Source organism: Stylophora pistillata, chromosome 4 (genome assembly GCF_964205215.1).
Source record: "Stylophora pistillata chromosome 4, jaStyPist1.2, whole genome shotgun sequence".
NCBI lineage: Eukaryota > Metazoa > Cnidaria > Anthozoa > Scleractinia > Pocilloporidae > Stylophora > Stylophora pistillata.
This window is the reverse complement of record NC_142522.1, coordinates 32,192,662-32,215,939: the sequence shown is the minus strand read 5'-3', so window position 1 is coordinate 32,215,939 and position 23,278 is coordinate 32,192,662. Positions and strand designations below refer to the sequence as shown.

Sequence of the window (23,278 nt, the reverse complement as noted above, 5' to 3'; positions counted from 1 at the left end):
AGTGCCGGATTATGTTGTGCGGGAGGTCGAGGGTTGGAGCCCCGGCCGGACCGATACTCATGGTCTTAAAATAAGTGAGGAGAATTTGCTACCTTTCTATAATCAAGAAATGGATAGATAATCTAGTCTTCTCGGATAAGGAAGAATAAACCGTAGGTCCCGTCTCCTGCAGGGTTAGGGGTAGGAGACGTTAATTTCCCACACACGAGATTACTGTGTTGTGGATGTCCTCCCCTGTGGTAGGATGAGTGGGAATTGGCCCTGAAAAGCTCCAATGGGGAGTGGTCAACTAACGTATGTATGTATGTATCTTGGGCTGTTGATATTTAGGGGTTAAGTCTTAAAGCTATCTCTCAGCCAGATATTTCTTCCTTGCTCACTTCAAGTTTGCCCAGTCCCAAATTATCTACTGTTGCTTGCCTTTATACTAGAACCTGAAACCATGTGTTTCTGGACTATTTCCATTTCAAGTAGGGGTTCCTTTGCGAGAAGATCATATCCGTACATAGAGCTACCTTAAGAGACATTTTAACCAAAACAGATGGGGAGATCACCAGAGATCTGGAAAGAACCTTAGAAAGTTACCGGAATCTTGCTGTGTTTGTACATTGAAGCTTCAGTCATTCCAAAATATGCTCATTCTTTTACCTTGTTTGTTTTTACCTTGATTCATTGATAATCAATTTGCCTCGATCGGCTCTCCCCTCTAGACGATTAAGAGGATCAGAAAAAGTAGGTTCAGATCTCTGAAGATGGAGAGGAAGATTGATTGAACATCTAATCCAAAAAAGATAAAAAACGCACGGAGAGCGCAGCAAACAATCTAAACTTCTCCTCATAGTATTTTGAAAGTCCCGCGAGCTGTGTCGTCACAAACTGCACAAGTATCATTCAGTTGCGCGCGCAAGATTCGCGTGACGAGTTAGGTGAACCGAAGTGGTCTCTTCGAGTGCCAACAGAAAGAGTTCAAGAATATTACATGGACAGATAAATGAAGTGTACACTATGGATAACAGTAGAGCGATATTGGGAACTGCCTTGTGGTGTTGAATTTATCGGGCATCATGTTGGACAAGCCTGTGGGAAGGACGATACCAAACTTGAGAAGATCACCGAACAAAGGCGGCCTGGCGATGTATGAATAATTTACGCTATGTTTGCGACGAATCCTTGATCTACGTAGCTGAGATCGTGATTGAAGATTAATGTGTATGGATTTCTCAAGAAGGAATTTTTATTGATATACCTTTTGCTTTGGTGATGGCATCTGGATTTAAATGTGAACTGATCTCAGTTGTATTGATTTATTCTGCTACATATGATGAATGTAAACAAATGTGACGCCACACTGAAGAGCTACCTGACAATTTCACACAAGAAGCTGCGACGATAAATCGGTTTTCTTCCTCTGTACATCTTTTGCCAAAAAGTAAAGCTTCTTCGCGAAAGTAAACTAGTGCTCATTGTAACGGATACCACTGCAAATTATCTGGGCATGTATATCAGGAATCTGCGGTGTATTTAAGTCATATCGGAGTGATAGTTATTATCTTCGATCGATGTACTGTATCTAGCGATTGCGATTTGCGACAAATTAACCTCAAGGAGTCTACCAATTTCACTGCAATAAATACCAAGATTCGTGCAGATCACTGCATTACTTTGATATTTGATCCACCGAAACGAAACGGAACCTGTCGACACGATCGATTATTCGACGTTATGGATTTAAGTTAGACACTTGTGTAAAGTATTGTAAGAGTAAATAATGCAATCATTCTAACACCATGCAGAAAATTTGGAAATTATCATCATTTCTACTACTGTAAAATCAAGGTGGAAAAATATTTAAAATGCGTCCAAAGGTTGATAAGCCTTCCGTTTCGCGTGCAATCAATGAGAAAAGAACACAGTCAATTTTTGGCGCGCTGACTAATGGCACGTGACACAAAAGAGTGACGTGGCTTGTAAGCTCTTTGCTGGGGGTCGTTCGAGAATTCAAAAGGGCGGCTATCGCTCTTCGGCGAGCCGGACAGGATTGTAAAGGAGGAAAGAATCCTCGGAGAATCTTTCGCCGTGCATGGAAACGCAAGGCCATCCGACAATTCAAACCTTGCAAAACCCTCTAACGAACCTTATCGAACGGTATGGTCCGGTTATTATTGGGTTATTTGGCATATGAATCGTGATATTCGTTCGTGTATTGTTGTGCGTGGCACCGCCAAAAATGGCGTTGACATTGTAAGATGGCGTTGAAGTGACGCGGACTATTTTCTCTCTCAAGAACAGTCTTTTACCTTCCTTAAACTAGCATAACCTGTGTCTAAGGTTCTACTGCACTTTTTAATGCTATTTTTGGGAATATTTAGTTAGATTGAAGGGCGAAATTTGACGAGGTTGTATTGCATCACCTCTAGGCCCAGCTCAACTTTACAGTCTGGTCTCACTAACGAACAACACTCTGGCGATTCATTGAATGGATTGCGACCAGAGTCGAGTCCTGACGGGCTCGGGAAGCGAATAAGGCGTTTATCTCACAAGTACGACGATTTTGAACAACAAACAGCGGTAAATATATCTCTAATCCATTTCGCTGTTCGCGAGCTTCGCTCAGGCGAGCAGCATCTAAAGCTTGAATTTCTAATTTGATGTGTGTCGATTGCATTCGAAACCAAAAGAAATTCAGGTCGGACTGTTATTCTGTTCAAAATGTCTTTTGTAGAAAGGTATGGCTCAGACGCCTTCTACCGGGCAAGATCCTAAAGGTTATCGAACGACCAACCAATTGCAGTATTTGTCGAAAACCATCATGAAAGCGATGTGGAGACATCCATATTCCTGGCCGTTTCACGATCCAGTGGACGCTGTTAAATTAAATTTGCCGGTTAGTACACTCTAAAGTGCAAGGCTATTACTGTGTTCACACTCCTTTGCAAGTCGTTGTTGTTGATTGTGAGTTCTCGTGGTTTTGTAGGATTATTACACGATTATCAAACACCCGATGGATATGGGTCAGATAAAGAAAAAGCTTGAAAACCACGAATATTCCTGCAGTCAAGATTGCATCGATGACTTTCGCCTCATGTTTAACAACTGTATCACGTATAACAAACCAGGAGAGGTATGATTAATACCACTGCAGCTTATTGCATCAATTATAATGACTTAAAAGTAAGGAGGAAATTGAATTTGCTTGATTGTATGGAGTTACGACAGAATTCGAATTGAATTTCTAATTTTACTCCAGTATCGTAAAGCTATTTCCGTTCCTCTGAACTTTTAAACACATGGTTAAAGGAGTTGTGTTGTAGTAAATGCAGTGATAATTTTTCAAACGTTGTTTGAAGAAACTTTTTTTTACTGTCTCTGCTCAAATCAATTGAATATCTCATGAATATCCAGTGAATAAGGCAACTCAGAATAAGACATTTTCTGTAGGATCATTTTTTTGCTGTGGAAAATGAAACAGTTATTAATTGAAAAAACTGAGGCTTGAAGATGGAGAGTATTGTGGAAAGAGTAATGAAATTGTAAATGTTAGCAGGTTGAAAGATATGTAGACGGGATTTGATTTTCATTACCCAACTCCAAATTTACCTTCTTGCTTCTTCTATCATATAATTCCAAGCTTTCAACTTCTCTGATCTTGGAAGAATGGCTCGTTGGTAGAACATTAGAACATGGAATTGGTAGATCTGAAGTGTGATACCTCATGGTGACCCAGGATTTTTCCTGTCCCATTCGCACAACGTGAACTGGATTGGAAAAGTATCTTTGTTAAGGCTTCAATCTTTGTTACTTAAATCCCACTGAATTTTGTTCAGTTTCATACCAACAAAAGTGGTCGAAAGTCATCAAACATTTCTACACATTTTCCTTTATTTTGTTGGCTTAAATTATTTACAAGTTGAACAGATAAAAGTAAAGTGTATTTTCTTACTTTGTGTGGCGAACATTGTTGATTGTTTGAGAACAGTAAATAATCTGTCAAACTTCACCTCATTTGTGGCTTTTACTGAAGTATGTATGAAAAAGATGAACAATCAAACAAAATTAATTATCTTCAGACCCTTTTTGTGGTCACTTCTAATCCTGGGTAAAGGTTAAACAGATCTGTTGAAGTCAAGGATTATGAGGCTTTATTAAAAAGGGGATCATTAGATGGTTTTGATTGTTATAGTCAGGCTGTTGTGTGAGCCATTGTACAACAGCTGCATTAAAAGTTATTCATTCATCTTTCAGTTGAATGTGTTATCAAATACAATCAGGAGGATTCATAAGTGCTTTTTGTTCTTTTTTTTTTTCCTATGAAAATGATTGTGCCAGCCATGGTTCAGCTTTCATCAGCTGTTAGCCTTTGTAGAGCAATCTCCAGTTGAATGTAGAAAAATATTCTCACTGATAAGGGCTGACACCCACTAACCTTTAGAAAGTCTTCAAGCTGGCCAATTTAGGTGATCAACTCAGTTTACAAAGCTAAATTATATCTTAATACCCCTCAGACACATCACCACAGTTTCTTTTGAAACTTGCCCCCTTTATTGGTTTGTAGAAAAATGTTGTTGATGTTGTTTTATATAGCTTTGCTCTGCAATTGGTTTGATATCTTGTATCTTGTGTATCCCTCTCGACTTATTTTATGCAAACTCTGACCAATTTTGACTTTGTTTTCTTGTGTATTTAATGCTGGTCTTTAATTTCAGTTTGTTCATTATTAACTTTAGTTTTGTTGTATTTATTTATTTATTTTTATAACAACACAATTGAAGAGTGCTCTTTCAATTAGTAAACAAATTTAAGTATATTGGACTTAGAATCTCTTGGAATGTTACTAGAATTAAAGAAATGGCATTAGAATGGCTTGTTTTACCAAACTCTCAAATCAAAATCCCATTTCATGATCACAGCAGTTATTAACACATTGACACCTGAACTGCCCAAACCTCATGATTGCCTCGCGCGAGAATGCTTTCGCCCTACCTCCCCTACTAAGTGGAGTTTTGTCCCCAAACTTCCTCTATAGTTTGGAGATCAACAAGCCAATCAGAATCTGTTGTTTGCGCATATATTTTGTCGACTTTTGTGGGTACTGGAGGGGCATTATTCTATGTGTCTTCACAAAATGATCAAATTTGAAAATATGGCGTCCACGCGGCCGACCCTCAAAATTTTCAGGTCGGATTTTGTGTTCATTTGCAATCGAGTTAGACCTTGTGGAATTCAGAATGTAAAGTAACAATGCTGTAGAGTACTCTGCTTGGAAAAGAATGGATATCCAGGTCTTAAAGGTGACAGAATAAGCTCTCGAGTCAATGACACTACGATTCTCTAAGGCAATGCGAATTATGGACATAAAGTGAAAACCGAACTTTTGGACTACAAGCAGGGCCTAGCGACAATTTGACGATTCGATGGCCCGGTAAATATTATGTTCAAGTAACGTGTTCAAAAAGTATAGTTTAATAGAAGATTTTGCCTCAAATCAAAGTTTTTTCAGAATTTTCAACATAACACTGTGCAATTTCTTGCCATGAAGGCAGGTAAACAACGATCTGAGCATGATGAATTTTACCGCGTGGGCTTTGTACATGTAAGAAATTCGTATGTTTTTCACTTATAACAGCATATCAAACACTGTTTTGAATAAATCTGCTGTCCCGAAATATTTCTTGGCCATTTCAGTCTTGCTTCCTATTGATAGATTCCATGGAACTTGAGATCTCTTCACTCACTGACAAATTTGCATATTCCCTTTTGAAATGTGATCCACATGCCCATTTTCACACATGTGAAAATATTTAGCAATTTTTCTTTCATCTTGATTTTTTAGTTGAAACGTAATGTGCACCTATCGCTTTTTTCGCCGGAAATAAGTTCTTTAATTAGTCCTTTTCACTGGAGCTTGTTTTTTGGAAAAGCTGATTTTTAAAAATTTACTGCGCATTGTGTTTGCCTTCTTGGTTTCTCCAAAATTTTGACTTTTCATCAGCACGTGTTACACGCAAGTGTCAATGGGTTACTAAAAGTGATTTAATTTTTTGCACACAGGATGTAGTTCTCATGTGCCAGACAATGGAGAAAGTTTTTAACCAGAAAGTTGCAACCATGCCTGCAGAGGTGAGACTTGAAAGTTATTCTGCATGGACTTGGATGCCTTATTTTACATATTCAACTAAAGCCTTAAAAGGTGTTTTATACTGGAAAGTAAAGGGAAGTTAATAAGATATAAATGCTTTGCTGTAGGAATTTGAGGTACTCCTAGGACCCAACAAGAAGGCTTTGCCCAGTGGACCAGTGGCAAAGAGAGCTAAGAAAGGTGGTGTTCCACAAGTCAAAATGGAGCACAGTCCAGGTAACTGACTCAACCCTTGACTTTCAGAAGTGATTAACATGTAACTTCTCCCAATAATATCCATAGATTATCAAGCAAACAAGTTATGAGAATACTCAAACTTATCTGCTAGATGTTATTATCTTGATTCAATACCAAATTCATGTAACTAATGTTCAAGGAAATGTGTAACAGGTAGAAAGGGGAATTAACAATCAGATCTTGTGAGTTAAACGGTTAATTGGACAGCACCATTAGCCATTTGTGATTATAAAATTAAAAGACATTGTGATTGATTGTTGAAATCAATTCAGGAATTGATTGGTTTTGCTTTTTTACACACACTGCTTTGGTGTGAAAAGTTGCAGCACTTTTCCATCTATTTAGATGCAAAACTAACCTTATTGATCAGGGCTATCAACAAGTTTGACAGTAGAAGGAAAACAAGACTAGATGGCCATGTTATCTGGGACACCATGTAGTTTCATCAGATTACATGAAAAACTGGGAACTATAAGTTCTAAGGTCCCTGGCACTCAAAAAGTTTACACAAACCTATGTGCAAATTCTGAACGTAGAATCAATTAACACATTGTAAACTTTGACTGGAAAATTACAATTTTATGATGATAATTTATAAACTACAAATGCAGGATTTTTCACCAGCACTTTTCTTAAAACAAGGAGAAAGTAGCCAGATGTTGACAGCTCTGACTAATTTTGTGTCTTGGTATTGTGGAAATTAGAACCAAATTGAATGCCTTTTGTCGATGTTAAATAATGCAAACAACAGAAGAAGTTCTAATTTGTACTAATTTCATATTCTGTTGTGATTTTCAGTAACTCCAGATAGCACCCCTATGACAAGCTTGCCATATCCCACCCCACCTGTAGCTGTAACAGCAACAACTGCACTTCCAACTCCAGTTGATGCCACCACTGTCTTGCCCTCCCCTTCCATCTCTGCCGCTCCAGCTCTCCCAACCACTGTTCAGCCTGCCAAGGTTTGCTTCCCTCCTCTGTTACTTTCTAGTGCATTCTTAAGATGAGTGAGAGCTAAGGTGGATAAAATGCTTCAAAACATTCACACAGGAAATGGTTGTTTTCCAGAAATAACTGTCAATCAATTAGTCTAATTGTTCAGTTGAGAGTAGTCCCAAGAAGGATCGCTTAGTAGAAGTCATTGTCATAGTGGAGGGAAGAGTTCTCCTCAGCCAAGCTAAGGCATTCTAGGAATCTTAAATATAACTTTCCAACAATCCATCAAATTTCAAATGTTACAATACCAAATCTTTGAGACTTCACGCAACATTCTGTCCTCAGGTCAAAAAAGGAGTTAAAAGAAAAGCTGATACCACAACTCCCACCACACCAATCAGTGGAATGGGAGATCCCTTACCACCTGTGAAAGCCAAAGCTGCTAAAATACCAACTAGGAGAGAATCCACCAGAACGGTGAAAAAACCAAATCGAGATTTACCTGAAGAGCCACAGGTGGTGAGTATTGCTACCACCTCATATTGCTCAGGGCTTGAAATTAAAAATAATTCTTGATCCCAATTTGCAAGTAATTCCTAAAAAATTTAGCTGCAAATTCGAAAATTTTAGTTGCAAAAGAAATTTCATGAGCATTGCACGATGTAGTTTCTGAAAAAGTGCGTCCATGGTACATTTCTCAGCAAGAAATAACAATAAAAATCATGCAACATTGAACTTGAATTTCACAGCATTTTTCAAATAAAACTACAACCAGTAACAAGTAAGACACAAGGCTGTTAAATATAATTTATTTATAAGCTAGGCTGTAAAACGGTTGCAAAATTGCTACCAATGGGGAAATTTTTAGTCGCAAAAGCAAAATCTTTATTTGCAAATGCGCCCGATAGCCTAGTGAGACAAACTAGCATTATTGGTTTGTTTCTATTCTTGTTGCTTGACCAGTGTTTGGAGGAAGTTTTTTTAACTCTTGAAATTGCAAATTTTTTTCCAGTCGCGAGGTAAAAAGAAACCATTATCAGAGCAGCTCAAATACTGCAGTACTATTATCAAGGAATTGTTCTCTAAAAAACATGCAGTAAGTAATTAAAAGGAATGTTTATCAGACTTGACAAAATAAGTCAGTAACTGTCACATTTTATGGTCTATCCTGAAAAATTTTAAATGCTTGTAGCTGAAATTATTCCTCCTAGTTGGAATCATAAACTGGTTTCTCAAAGTCTTTTTGACAACCCTGTCATAACAATGAATGTTTGAACAGCAACAACCATTTTTAACATAGTGATGTCCTAAATGTTTTTATAGTCTTATACAATTATGCCCCTTTTTTATAGTCTTTTGAGCTCTTTAAAAGTGCCTCTTTTTATGTTTACAATTCCTCTTATGGTAATCCTTTAGCCAAAATAACAAATGAATTTTTCCAAACAACGTCTAATCCATGGTCGCCTTGACTATTCTCGTAGTGGAGATGTACAATGTTTAAAGATAGCTAATAGTCTTCTAGTGACATGTTTTGACCCCTTAACCATTGACTCAGATTGTCAATTCTCCCCTCTGGCAGCTGCACATTTCCTTGTAAATTACCAGTAGTTGTGACAGTGTGAAGTCAGATGAAACATGAAGGCGCGCTATATAAGGAAGTCTTCCCTGGGAAGAACTAGGCTCATTTGTCACTCACCGTTGACGTGTGTGGGTCAAATTCAAATGCTGGTAGACGAACAAAAGGAGCTAATGAGATATCTATTGTTTACTTCCACCACCATGGTGGCATGAGGTAACGTGCGACCCACCTACTTCAATCTCAAATTTACCGCCACAAATAAAGACAGTTTCCACTGGAGAAAGGAAATACAATTCTCAAAAATTCTTGTATTGTGATGAAGACATAAAACAATTTTGAGGAATGCGCCCACTGTTCACTGCTTTGGAGTAGCTGTAGCTCAAGCTGACTTGACTCTAATCCCTTGACTGTAATCCCGTACAGGCCTGAAATTTTTTTCAGGTCTGATTTTCACTATTGCTGAAATAGTGCTTTACTGCGAAGGATCGTGCACATATACGTTGACTCTAAGAGTTCTACATCACACGACGGTTGATTGACAAATGGTCCAGTGGGACATAGGGCTCCTTTTATAGTGTGCCTTCGTGTTTAAGATAACAACTTCTGCCTGAGAAGTTTGAGTGTTCTCATTACCTGTTTGCTGGATAATGTATGGATATAGTATAGGAAAAGTTACACGGTAATCACTTCAGGGAGTTAAAAGGTGAATTACCCAGATATGAAAACCATTTGTTACAACACATTTGTTAGTTGGAAAGTCATGAGAATTTGATGTTATAGCTAAACATAACTTAGAGTTAATACTTTTTTTGTGTGAAATTTTAAAGATAATTGTATTACTGATTACCCTTTAAAGCAAGAGGATCAAATAAGACCTTGCCCACTTTTTATTTAGGCATATGCTTGGCCATTTTTCAAGCCTGTTGATGCAAGTAGTCTTGGATTGCATGACTATCATGACATCATCAAGCAACCTATGGATTTGGGTACAATCAAGGTTAGGAATAAATCTGTTTTAATAGGATGCAGTGTGGCCAAATGGTTTGGGTGCTGGACTTGTAATCCGGTGTCCTGGGTTCAAGTCCTCCACCCTGCTACTCCCTGGATTTGTTCTCTGTTGCCCTGAGTTCAACCCCTTGGCTGCACTCTGTAAATTGCCAACTGGTCTGCCTCCTGCCTGTGGGGATATTCAGGCACTTTCTCTCTCTCTTACACATTGTAAAGTGCCTAGAGGCTTGCAATAGGGGTTGTATAAAAATTGCAATTATTATTATTATTATTGTTTTTATTATTGTTGTTATTATTGTTATTATTAACATGGACATTTAGTCCCTTTATATTCCTTTGCCTCCAAGTTCTTAAAAGTTTACACTAAACAACTTTTCTAATCTCTTTAACAGGTAAAAATGGAAGGAAGAGAGTACAATTCTTCCTCTGAATTTGCAGCTGATGTGCGCCTTATGTTCAGTAATTGCTACAGATACAATCCCCCTGATCACGATGTGGTTAAAATGGCTAGACAATTACAGGTTTGATCATTTGATTATCAGTTGACTGAGGTGCAGAAAAAGTTTGGTGATGGGGTTTTCACTGTAAAATAATGTGTGTTGTCACAGGTACGACCTTCTTCATTTCCAGAGCGGCCCCTCAAAGAGCCTGTCAAAAGAAGTCAAATGACGCGTTACCACTGGAAACAGAGCCAGTTGCCAATAGCAAAACTTTACTCACCTGACTGGTTCTCATCTTTTTTCGTAGTTTTATCTAGAGAAAATTCTTCAGGGGGAATATGAAATGGGAAGAACGGATGTAACCCCATCCCTCCCTTAAAAACAAATTGCAGTTCTGTTGAATTGTAGCAACTTTTTCATTTAAAATTTGGACTTAACATTTTCACTCGCTTTTTTACAGGATGTGTTTGAAATGAAGTTTGCCAAAATGCCTGAGGAACCAGAGCTTCCTCCTCCGCCAGTTACAGAGCCCACAGATCCTGAACCAGAGTCTGCTGCAACACCACCATCATCATCACCTCCCTCGGAAGACAATGAAGCAGACAGAGCTGAGCAGCTCTCACAGCTTCAACAGCAGGTATCTTGATATACATGCAACTTATGGTTTCTGAAATTATTGTGGGGTAGCTTATTCATTCTCTGCCTCTTGAAGAGTCCAGTTTTTCTTCTCCCATTCCCTGGAATAGTTTACCCTAAACAGGTCATCATGTCATTATTGTGGCTTTAAAAAAATAGCTATAACTTGATCACATGGCTGCAGCTGTTTGAAGGGTTGGATAATGCTATTGGTTGAATGAATCTCCTTTCAGTTAATTGCATGGCATACTTTATTAATACTTATCTGCTGAACAGCCATTTATTAGTGGAATAGCATTATCCACCCTGAACAACTGGACCTAGGAGAGTAACTAACCATAATTAACAACTGCATCGCTAAGTGGAGGTTGAGTGCCTGAAATATCTTGGGGCTTCCACTATTGGCAGCCAACTCCTAGATGGAGACTTTTCCCATGGCTTGCAAATCCTGGCAACCCAGGAAAGGGAAATAGGCACCTGTCACAGAAAGAAAGGAAAGAGGAAGGGAATGGGTGGAGAAAAACTGCCAGGGAACACTGCAAGTACACGCTTGAAGCACATGTGAGAATGCCTCAAACGAACAGCACATGGAATTTCGATGCATGTGCATATGCAACAAAACCGCTGACTACTAGAGAGCGCTAATGCTCTTTATTGTTAACTCAGTTACCGTATTTATCTGTGTCTAAGTCGAACCCATGTATTAGCTGACCCCCTTTTCAAGGACAAAAATCTGATTTTTCATCATTTCTAGTTGAAGAAAAATTCAGACCGATAGAAATTTCCCCAGTGGTTGATTGCTTATTTCTGAGAATATATTGAAAACACGGTGAATTTAAAAAAACTGCAGAGCAAAATGTAACCGTGTGCTGTGAAGTTTAGTAGCACTTGTTTACATCACCATGATTCACGATTTAAGCATATACAAGCACTTTGATTTATTGGAGAAGTAATTAACCATATTTGAAGATGAAATCTTCATGCATATAAATAACCTTTAACTTAATGTTGAGTTTGAAAGGAGATTTAGTACACCAAAGGAAAACCGAAGAACTTCAAAGGATCGCTTGATGAAAACACTGCCATATCAAATAGGACTGCACAAGTAAACAGCATTACCTAGGTCACTAAGCTACTGTAAGGGTGCAATGAAAATGAGAGTTAGCACTGTAAACAGCTGCAAAGCTATAAGGAAAAATGTCTGCTCCACAGATCAGAAGATATAGTAGAAATCAGCTGCAGTAGGTTTCTGTTTAAGCCTCGTAAAATTTATTATTTCAAACATTTTCGTCAATGAAGAACATGCTGAAAACTAACGAAACTCAACACAGTTAGAACTGGTTTTGTAAACCTGGTTTTCCTAACGGACTTCAGGCAATTGTTATGCTAATTTCTTGGATTGCTCAGGTCAAGTCTTTGTATATGACCTGTGTACAAGTCGGGGGTGATTTTTTGGGCTGATTTTTCGTTCATAAAAGGTTGACTCATACACAGATAAATACGGTAAATTTCATCTAATCATATTTTAAGAAAATGATAACGATGATAATAACATTTGTGCATTTATCAACAGCTTATATCAGTGCATGAGCAACTAAGCAAACTTACTGGAGAGTCTGTTCTAATGACAAACAAGACAAAGAAGAAACCAGAGAAAAAACCTAGTAAAAAAGAAACCAAACCACTGGCTGCACCACAGCCAAAACCCAAACAAAAGTCTTCTGCCAAGGCTGCTAATGCTACACCAGCCCAACCAAAACCAGAAAAACCAGCTAAGAAGCAGTCGGCTTCTAAAAGATCTGCCAACAGCAAGTGAGTCCTGATTGTGTTAGTCACCTAAAATAGGTCCTATTTTTAATGCTGATGTTTTTTATTTTTGTGGTTTGAAAAAAGGATTGCTGCAAAGAAAAAAACATTAGAGATAGATACAGATGATGAAGAAGATACTGCCAGACCCATGACCTATGATGAAAAACGGCAGCTTAGCCTAGATATCAACAAGCTTCCAGGTTTGTAAAAGTAATTATATTTCAAACTTTTTTTAGCCAAAGAAAGACCTATACAGCTTAATTTTAAGGTTAGTACACATTTGTTTACAAGTTGTTGCAACAGGTTTCTCCTCAAACAACAACACTGTTTGTTTTTCTTTAGGGGTAGCAACAAACCAATTTGAGTCGGCGAAACATTTTCAGGGACTAAACTTTTAAAGACGCCATGATGTTCTAAAAAATTATTCATGCCTCACAAAACTAATGAGCAATGCAACCCTTCTCTTGTATGTGTCAGCAGAAGTTGGCACCTTTGTACTTAACTTTTAATCTAACAAAACCCTAAGTTATGATGTGAATAAGGAAATCTAAAGCCCGGTGATTTAAGTAAATGACTATGTTACAAGGCATTCCTATCCTAGGAGTTTGCAAAGTTTTTCACCAAGGACCTAGGTAAATAGTGAAGCCGGCCACAAGTCTCCTATTGTGTATTGGTAGACCAGTTTGAAGTTCTAACGGCAAGGTCATTGTGTGAACTCCAAATGGGAGCACTTGGAGTTCTTTCTTCCAAGTATGCCTGCGTCTTTCACTGAATAACATTGTCTTTCATGTAACCCTAAGTTTTATTTTCTATTGACTTTGTAGACATTCACAGTAACTTCTTTTACTTATAAATAATATACATGAAAACATTTCTCAGTTCTGATTGGTTAAGATGAGTGCAGTTTTCAGTTAATTCAGTGCAGAAGAGAGTTAATTCAGTGCACAAGAGGGTTAATTCAGTGCAAAGAAAGAAACAAACCAGACATTCTGATTGGTCAGAATGATTGGTCAAGGTCAAGGTCAAGGTCAATGTCACGGTCAATGTCACTTGCAGGGTTTGAATAAATTATTTTTGCACGTGATGCGTGCGCTTTTCTTCTACGTAGTTATGAGAAGCTACCTTGAATTTTCATGAATGTTAATAGATAATCACATAATTTTCTCGTGCAATTTGGAATAAATAAGTACTTGTAAATTTTTTCGAAGACCACAAATTGCACTCACCCTATGGGCTCATCCAATTTTGTTAGTCTTTGAAAAAAATTACTCGTGCTTATTTATTCCAAATTGCACTCGAAATCATGTGATTACCTATACTAAAAATTCATTATTTATATTGTGCAAATTAACATGTGGATATGATCAAATGCACATCACAACACTTTTCGGGGGACTTTAGCCAGACTGCATCAGCAGTTTACAAACAATCACAGGAACTTATTTGAAGATCCCCCCTCCCCCCAATTCCCAGTAAACAGGCCAGACCACATCACAGTAATTTCGTGAGTGGGTTCTTTAACGTCCCCAGCCTAACCAAATTAACTAATTAATAGATGCAGGAGACGGGACCTACGGTTTATTCGTCCTTATCTGAGAAGACTAGAATGTCTATTCATTTCTTATAGAAAGGTAGTGCATTATCCTCAGTTATTTTAAGACCTTGAGTGTTGGTCCGGCTGGGGCTTGAACCATTGACCTCGACCTCCCACACGACAGTACAGCACTCTAACCTTGAGCTAACCGGGAGGTGGTTATCTAGTGATGTGGTGATAACCATGGGTCTTTTTCCTTCTTTTCTCCATCAGGAGATAAGCTTGGAAGAGTTGTGAACATCATCCAGTCCAGGGAACCTGGTTTACGGGATTCAAACCCAGATGAAATTGAAATAGACTTTGAAACCCTCAAGCCTTCAACATTGAGAGAATTGGAAAAATATGTGCAGCAGTGCCTAAGAAAAAAAGTTAAACCTCCAACAAAGAAAGCTAAAAATGCTGAAGAGAGAGAAATGGAGCAAGCTAAAAAGAAAGAAGAGCTTGAAAGACGACTTCAGGTATGTAGTAGCATAATCAATGTTCGTACTAGTACATGTGATATTGTTAGAAGGATCCCCAGCATTTATCTGACTATAAATTAGATGCTTGTTTTACGTAAGCTTTAAATAGTTGTAAGCTATTTGTGCTAGCTGCAAAACAGGGGTTGGGCTGATAGCGTGACTCCTTTTCCTCACCAAGGACGTGAGTGGCAAGCTAGGAGGTGCAGGGCAAAAGAAACAGACAAAGAAAGGTGAGTTTTGTCTGCTATTATTGTCCTGTAGCTTAATAATAAGAACAATATTATTACTAGTTGTTTTTTCTTTTACTAAAGAACAGAATTTTCTCCTGGGATCAATTTATATTTTAATAAACATCCTTAATGTAATGAAACAGCAGCCATAATACCATAATATGAAAACGGATTCCCATTGCCATCAAAAAAGTGCATGAACTCAAAGGAAAGCAAAGAATATGGTGAAATGTTGGGATACTAAAAGAACATTTTACTTGTAGAAGAGTGATTTTGGCATTCAGGCATAACAATGTATGAAAAATTTTATCATAGACTGATCTTCATTTCCAATGCAAGGATTAACATTCTTCTCTGATTTTGTTGACAGAATCACAACGGGCAGATAACTCTGTAGTAGATGTTGTGGGCAGCGAACCTCGGCAAAAAAGGTTGAGTGAAAGCAGCAGTAGTAGCGGAAGTGGGACAAGCAGTAGTTCTGATTCAAGTTCAAGCTCTGGGTCGTCTAGCTCGGCAAGCAGCTCTGACTCAGAATCAGGTAGTGAAGAGTAGAAAGACTTGCAGAAACTGCTCCAAAAAATGGCACACCAAACAGTAGTTGCATCTTAAAGTTAAGGAAAATTATGATTACTTTAATCATGACAAGGATACAAAGTTATGGTGTATTCTCAGGCCTTGTTATGTTTTAGTGTAAATAGTGTAAATTATAATCCATGGGTGCTTTAAATTGGGTTATGAGCTGCTTAATTAGTTGTTCATATAATGTTTCAGTGTTCTTAGTAGATAGTACACCTTCATCCAGTTACACAACTGTTATGTATATTTGTAAAAAGTTGCTGACACAAGTTTAACATAATATAATTACCAGCAAAGATGTGGACAATCCCCATAATGGTTTCAACACTCAGAGCTGACTGTCAAGACTTGTGTACCACAGAAAGAATTCGGGATTTGTTTGAATGACTGCAAAGCAGTGCATTTGTAACTGTTCTCTGCATTCTACCAACATCTTAATACAACAAAATAAATTTATATTTTACAATTTTTGGATTGTTTGTTGTTTGTAAAGTTTTCTTTTGCTCCTTGATAAGTTTAGGTTACCACTATCCCATGCTCAGGTGAATCTAATTTGGTTTCTTGTTCACAGAGTCTGTTGGTAAAGCCCACAAGGCTTCTCACAGTACTGGAAAGGTACTTATGATTTCATTCACTGCATTGCACAAAAACCTTTCCCTTCCTCTACCATTGCTACTCTGTAATCAACTTTAACTTGTGGCTATACATGCACACGTATTGAGGGATAAGCAGATGGAAGATTTCTGATATGAAATAGGTTTACACTACAGAAATATTTAAGATGAAGAGCCCGGAATGTTAAATAACTTCACAAAGCAAAAAATCAAATTATTTGCTTACAATCACATTCATCTCCTCATTCTTGAAATGCACCACCATGATTTTATTCTTCTTTCACTTGCCTGTTGATACTAACAAGGCAGATCTCATTCTCTCCCTCCAAACCTTGCCAGAACAAGTCTACTGGTCACACATCCAAGGCGACACCAACGCCGTCCAAACCAGTAACAAGTCATGAGACTCAGCCTGGTATGTCTACATCCCCTCTTATACAATTTTAACTCTTCAATCCATCATTTCTTTTGAGGTGTAAAAACTACCTCTGTAGAATGGGAGTTTCTTTTCAAAACTAGTGTGTGCATTTGTTTAAAACCCCAGAAATAACATGCTATGGCCAAGACAAATTTATTTATTTCTCCCTCTTCCATTCAAAAGAAATGGTTGATTTGATATAGAACTGTGATTTAAGAACAAAATTTAAGAAATTGAAATAAAAATGTCGACAAACTTCACATTTTCTCAAATGCTTATTTTTGGTTTCATTCAAACCTGGTTTTGAAGGCTGTTTTCCTCAGGCGTGAATAAACAAGCCATTTGCTTTAGTTTTCAGTTATCCCTGTCTGCTAAAGTGGACATTTTTTGACATAAAAATGTCATTATACTCCATCTCGCCTCCCTCCTCCCAAGCAAGTCTTGTAGAACTATTTGCTTCCAAAGGCAATTCCCAGCTAATTTTTTTCTCTTTTGGATTCACCACTAAGTTTCAAACCTTAATTCTCACTGGCAAGCAGAAAGATGATGATAACAAAATTTTCACTGTATTACCATCTACTCTGTTAAATGGTAATTTAACTGTGTACAATTCAGTCTGTTTGGAGCTTTGACATCAGTAAGGTTGTGCTATATAAAAAAACACATACCAACACTTGGGACAAGAAGTGCCAAAACCAAATGTGTTTCCTTGTTAGCTTTCTGCAATTATCAAGTAAGAAAGAGGATAGTCATTGACAATCTGGTTTCATCTTAGAAACAAAATCTACAAGACTGGTAGCTCTTCCCATTATTCCCCAATTTACTCCTTTTCTTTGTTGCTTGTAAAGTAGTTTTTTTGTTGTGATTCATTTACTTTTTTTATAAAAGCCTTACTATCAAGGTCAATTTTATTGTAAAATTGTGAGTAACCAGGTTATTTTGTACTTGGCTAGATTCACAGTGAATTTTACCTACAAAAGAGACTGATTAGTACAGCAAATTTCAAATTAAATTGTTTCAAGTTCCTTCCATTAATTGTCCTCTTGATGGTTGGTGAAGTAAAGTTTCTCAGCTGTGTAAACAAATATCAGCTTTTCCCTGCTACTCCTTTCTCTCTCAGCTGTCTTGCTTTTGTAAACTTAAACACTTGGGTTCAACACCATTGAAGAACTTAAAGGAAAATAGTTCATTTCTTCTAATAGCAATAGGTCATTTTCCTCAGAAAATGTTGCACTGGTTGCTTCTGTAGTTAACCACTTAGTTGGTACACTATGTTGAAAAAAATGCTGTAGAGAGTTTTCAAAAAAGCAAGCAATTCGTTTGGATGGTTCTCATAAAGATATAATTTTTGGGTAAATCAGCAAATTTAATATTGCAACAGCCATATCCTATAACAAGGAACAACTCTTAACACTGGTATTTCCATTAATTTTTCTTTAAATATTCTGGGATCCAATTAACATAATTGTCAAAATTGAAGCAGCTTTCTCTGTTTTGTATTGTTTTTTTGGCTTGGGTCTTGACATTTACATTACCAGAGCATTTTGTTTAATACTCAAATATCCAAATTTTATACTTGAGACGCCCTTCATTGAAGCATTTTGAATTGCCAGTTACATCATTTGGGACAGTTGCAATCATTTCCAATCCACAGCAAACTTGGTAGCTTTTGTTTACTTTTTTTAAAATTTGAATTCAAATTACAGCATGATTTTGACATTTACATATGTGAAGATTTTGATATGCAACATGATAATTTCTATGCATTTGCAAATAAGGATTAAGTAACCTTTCTAATTAGTTTTCCATTTTCTCCCTGAAAATTAAAAACATTGCTGTTAAATTGGACCAGATTTTACTTTTATTTTTGAAACCTCAGTGCTGTTAGTGCCAGAAATATATATTGCCAGTGAAAAGTTTTCATTCCAAACCAGGTTCTCAGTTACTAGTAAACACTCCACTGAGGAAGTGAGCCAAAAGTCTCCCTTTTTTCATCTTTGGTAAAAATTTCTTTTTAAAGCAACAGGGTACCTTTGTGACATGCATTACCATATTCAAATCGTTGCAGCAGGTATTGATGATGATATGAGAAAATTAATCACAAGTCAAGCCAAATATATATTTTTTTCAACTTGTGTGTTGTTTTGATCAGTGCTTAATTAAAAGAGAACTTTCTCAGCCAAATTTATTTGAATATCCATTTTTTTTTTTTCAAAAGTAAGGAGTAAAAACTGCTCTCAAAAGAGAGTATACATTAACCTTTGCTGGAATTAGAATAAGCTGCAACCATGTTTTCTACATTAAGTACTTGATCTATTGCTCCCTGGTAAGAATTTAGAAAATCCACCCATGACCTTACATGAGAAAAAAGACTGCAATGACTGTCTCTCTCTCTTTCTCTTTTTCGTAAGATTAGAAACTGGCTAACTTGGGTAACCTAGACAGTGTGAAACTTGAAGACTGATGGCTACACACAATTTTTTGTCTTGCAAAGATCAAGAGTGACCTAATCAAAATTGACCGTGTGAATTGCCTTCTTTTTTTATCATCATCTGTCTGCTTGACAGTCACAATTCTTTCATCAAAGATGCTAACCTTTGTACAGAACTGGCTAGTTAGATTGGAGACTTGACTAATCCACCAGTCTTTCAAGCCATTTCTGATTACTGGTAAGCACAGTTCCTTTAAAGGAGAAACAAAACCTTGATCCTGTTTGGGTTGGGAAAGAGAAGAGATATTAAAGCTTGGAAGGCTGAAGTGTATTTCTTACCACTGCTTTAGTTGCACCAGTTTTCAAGTCAACTCCAGCACCAAAGCCTCAAGATAAACCTGCAGTTGCCACTGCTGTGACCACAACTCCCCTGCCTACATCAGTAACAAGCAACCCCCTGCCAGCAACTGTAGCACCACCTAAACCTGTTAGACCAGTCCCTCCCAGTATTCCACCAGTTACACCAAAGTCAACACCAAAACCAGTTGTATCTACAGTTCAGAAGCCTACTTCAACAAGTACCACAGCTCCAAAACAGGCTGTCTCTTCATTTGCAAGGACTGCGGCCATGACGAAGCCATCTGCACCAGTGGCACCTGTCAATGCTACAGCCACAGCACTCCTCAAAGAAAAAACACCAACCCCCATGGCAGAAAAAAGTTTGCCATCAACTCCCCGATCAGGTGCTGTCCTCATTTCAACCTTTAATTCTGAACTGATGCTTAACTCCTTTCTCCCTAATTGGGTTGTAAAATTATAGAAATGAATTATGGTAGCAAAACAAATTCCCTCTTTGGGCCCATATTTTCACAGTTAGGGTCATGTTGTGCAGGCAAAGGATCTCATCTTATTGAATTGACTGTGAGTGGCAGAAGTTCTTATAATTGTGGGGGAGATTTCTGATTAGTACACAAGATGGCACTTGTCAGGTGACACTTCGTGATGACCCAAAGTAGCTTTTTAAATTTGGACTGTTGGCCATACCCCCAACTCATCAAAGTTCCCCTATCTACTTGAAATATTAAAAAATTCATTTCATTTAACTACTGTTGTGGTAGCTTTTTTGACTTTATTTTATGTTTCCCTTTCATTTGCAGGGAGTAGTGGACTCACATTTAATGTTGGAGAGTTACCAGGTTCACTTGCTTCAATAGGTAAGTTTGGAAATGACTGTTCTCTCTAACAAATTCCAGTTGTTAATTAAACAGTGAAATGCCAAATACTGTAATTGATCTAATTTGTTCTCCTTTTCAGGACAAAAGAATGAAAATCAGTCATCAAAGAAGGTTGGTTAAGCTTCATTTAACAAACTTATCTCTACCCTTCAACCTTGTACTCCTTTAACAATGGCTACTACAGTTCTGTTTGAGATTATGGTACTTTCATTTTTCTGTCTAGTAGTTGTGAAAGATACTGGTTCTTCATGTAGACTTGTTGATAATTTTTTTTATAGCGATTTTGTCTAACTCAAAATGAATATGTCGACCTTGCTAAATTTCAGATAACACAAAATGTAGTACTTCTAATTTACACTATAAATTTTCTTATCCTGCAGGATTCAGCACCCAAACAAGTCCGCCAGGTACCTTCTTGGTCCAGTTTGAGTAACGCAACTCCATCTGCATCTCGAACAATGTCATCTGCAAGTAGCTTTGAAAAATTTAGACAACAAGCTAGAGACAAAGAGGAAAGGGTATGTTGACAATTTAAATTGTTAGAAAAAGTAGGAGTTTGTTTTTGAAGAACTTTTATTTCATGCAGTTCTTAAAAGTTTTCTCTTTGCTCTGTGTTGATTCAAAGCCCAAAGTATGACTTGCAGTAAAGCTGCGATTCAAACTGGACTTTACAAGTTGTTATTTTGCCATCCAACAGGAAAAAAACCTTAAAGCAGAAGAGGAACAGAGACGCCAACAAAAAGAAAGAGCAGAGCTTGAAAAGTTGCGACAAGCTGAGGAAAGAAAAAGGTAGTTTTTTTTTGTTTAGGTCAGTTTAAGATCCTGCTATGGAAACTTGTGTCTTTTACCATCTCTACCTTACTTTGTGCTCTTATTCCTAATGTATTTTTACACTTTGACCTTTATTTTTAGGGAAAAGGAAGAAGATGAAGCTTTAGAAAAAGCAAGGCTAAATAAGGAGCAAGAACAAGCTAAAAATGCCCAAAAGATGAAGATAGAACGCATGAGAGAGGCTGAACGGCGAAGAAGGGAAGCTGTAAGTATCATCCCAAAAGTTAGTTGTGTCTATGTTAGAAAACATTTTTATTAAAACAAATTAACCCTACTCATTCTTCTGTTTCAAAGTGCAATATGTGTCCACTTTTGCCTTCTCCATTCCACAGCACTCAAATGATTACACTCACTGTTAAGAATTACTTCACAAACATAAACAGTTTTAATTAGTTTTTCCTCACTGCCACTTAATTTTTCTTTCTTGTCTTTATTCTGTTGTTTTTGTTTTTTTGTTGTTTTTGTTTTTTTTGTTATGTTGGAAGAAGAGATTTAGCCCATATACACAAAAATCATATGTCCTTTTTATTTGATGTGAACAGTTGGCTGGAACAATTGACATGAATCAACAAAGCGACATTATGGCCGAATTCGAGGGAAGCCTGGGCTAGCGCTAGCTGTATACAATACAAACTAAAATTGCCTATAGTGACTGTCATCTGGCAACTATGAAAAACTATCAAGGCTATATCCTTTACTGGCTAAGGGAAGCACCAGACAAGCTGCACAGAAATGTGTTTAGTGCCTTCATCTGAGGTACGATGAATCCTGTGGATGTCATTGGTTTAGGTCATGAACAATAGTAGCACTATAGAGGAGAGTAATGAACTTGAAAAGGTGGAACAATTGAACAATTTTTATCTTATTTATAGCTTTTATATGTTGCTTAAGGCAATGATCATAACAAAGAACTTTTCTAACACCAATTTGAATAATTATTAGTTCTGCCAAATGATTGATACAATAGTATCATACAATTGTGGTTTACGTAAGGAAGCGAACCACTTTCTCCACGTTTTTGACTACATTAAGATTGGAAAGACTCACTAGTACTATCATTAGTACAAGAAGGATGTGTGTGTCTAGACAACACAGGGATGATTTGGCTTTTATAATTAGATGCCTTTTTTTTGGAAGAGATAAGGTGACTAATTTAAAATGATGACTAATTTAAAATATCTGGATAATGTTTTATTAAGGCTATTTCTAGTTGATGCAGTTTGATGTTACATGAGAGAAGAAAACTACAGGGCTTGAATGTTAAATTTTTGTTGGTCATAGAAAAAAAAATTGAGTTACCCTAGTGTAGAGAATTTTTCAGTTTTGGTTGCGATCAAGGTTTGATTAGGTTTTATCTGGAAAGTTTAGCAAGTTCTTGTTGGGCAAAGTTTACTTCTACTTCTTGTTTTCCAATTATATTGGACACCATTTCAATTTTTTTCTTTTAATCGACAACCTCTCCAGGTGTACTGATACTTTCCATCTATGAATCAGCAGTGTGAAATTCCGGAAGAGTAACATAATTGGAGAAAATCTCTTTATAATTGGAAAAAAATTGTCTTCTTCAATAGACACCATTTTTTAGTGAAGTTGCAGGTTGAAACACCAGTGAAAACAAAAAAATAAAAAAGTAAAAAATCAGGAAATTCACAATGAAAACAAACGTAAAAAAAAAAGACAAAATACAACACAAAGATAAAAAAATGTGAAAATTATTATCATTCTTTGAAATAAGCTTCTACTTGAATTGCAGAAATGTGATGTGATGGCTGTAGTTGTGCTTGTACACTTATGCTTCACTAATGAGTAAAAGAAAACAACTGAAACCTCCAAAAAAATTTAATAAAGAGAAAAAACAACAAGATGGAGTGATGTAATGATTGACATGTACAAATACTATAAACACATGGGTAAAGCTATGCTGTTTACCCAGAGCCTTGAGTTTCTTAGAAGCCCCTTCTTCTATAACCTCCTCCCCCCTCTCCCTCCCCCTCCCCCTTCCCTCAACAAAAATTATAGAATAAAACAACAGGGAAAGCATTAATGCTTGGAAAATGCTTATACAACGTTATTAGCTTTCCAACCAATAAAATGTTTTCTGTTCATG

The 23,278-nt window shown here is 37.1% G+C and overlaps 1 protein-coding gene across 3 annotated transcripts; it reads left to right on the top strand.

The window, feature by feature from the left end:
* Positions 1-902: 902 nt before the first annotated feature.
* Positions 903-23,035, top strand: LOC111342197 (bromodomain-containing protein 3). 3 transcript variants are annotated; one of them, XM_022949246.2, is made up of 26 exons: positions 903-2,145; positions 2,418-2,568; positions 2,723-2,884; positions 2,975-3,121; positions 6,049-6,117; positions 6,244-6,352; positions 7,172-7,335; positions 7,655-7,828; positions 8,322-8,405; positions 9,784-9,885; positions 10,289-10,417; positions 10,797-10,973; positions 12,546-12,784; positions 12,866-12,981; positions 14,589-14,833; positions 15,015-15,066; positions 15,437-15,604; positions 16,214-16,257; positions 16,596-16,671; positions 19,456-19,848; positions 20,263-20,319; positions 20,420-20,451; positions 20,721-20,858; positions 21,038-21,129; positions 21,253-21,376; positions 21,714-23,035. In XM_022949246.2, exons 1-26 carry the CDS (start codon positions 2,081-2,083, stop codon positions 21,780-21,782), a joined length of 3,378 nt encoding a protein of 1,125 aa, XP_022804981.2. In that variant the 5' UTR covers positions 903-2,080; the 3' UTR covers positions 21,783-23,035. The 3 variants fall into 3 exon arrangements, with proteins under 3 accessions (XP_022804981.2, XP_088615092.1, XP_022804982.2); XM_022949247.2 differs by lacking the exon at positions 903-2,145 and adding an exon at positions 2,152-2,328; XM_088758966.1 differs by lacking the exon at positions 2,418-2,568.
* Positions 23,036-23,278: the final 243 nt, after the last annotated feature.

What these genes read in the sequence shown, in the direction of transcription:
- LOC111342197 (XM_022949246.2), top strand. Translation starts at nt 2,081, where the DNA reads ATGGAAACGCAAGGCCATCCGACAATTCAAACCTTGCAAAACCCTCTA. An exon ending in CAGCTCTGACTCAGAATCAG is followed by an intron (nt 15,605 to 16,213) that starts GTAGTGAAGAGT and finishes TCTTGTTCACAG; the next exon opens with AGTCTGTTGGTAAAGCCCAC. An exon ending in AAGTCATGAGACTCAGCCTG is followed by an intron (nt 16,672 to 19,455) that starts GTATGTCTACAT and finishes CCACTGCTTTAG; the next exon opens with TTGCACCAGTTTTCAAGTCA.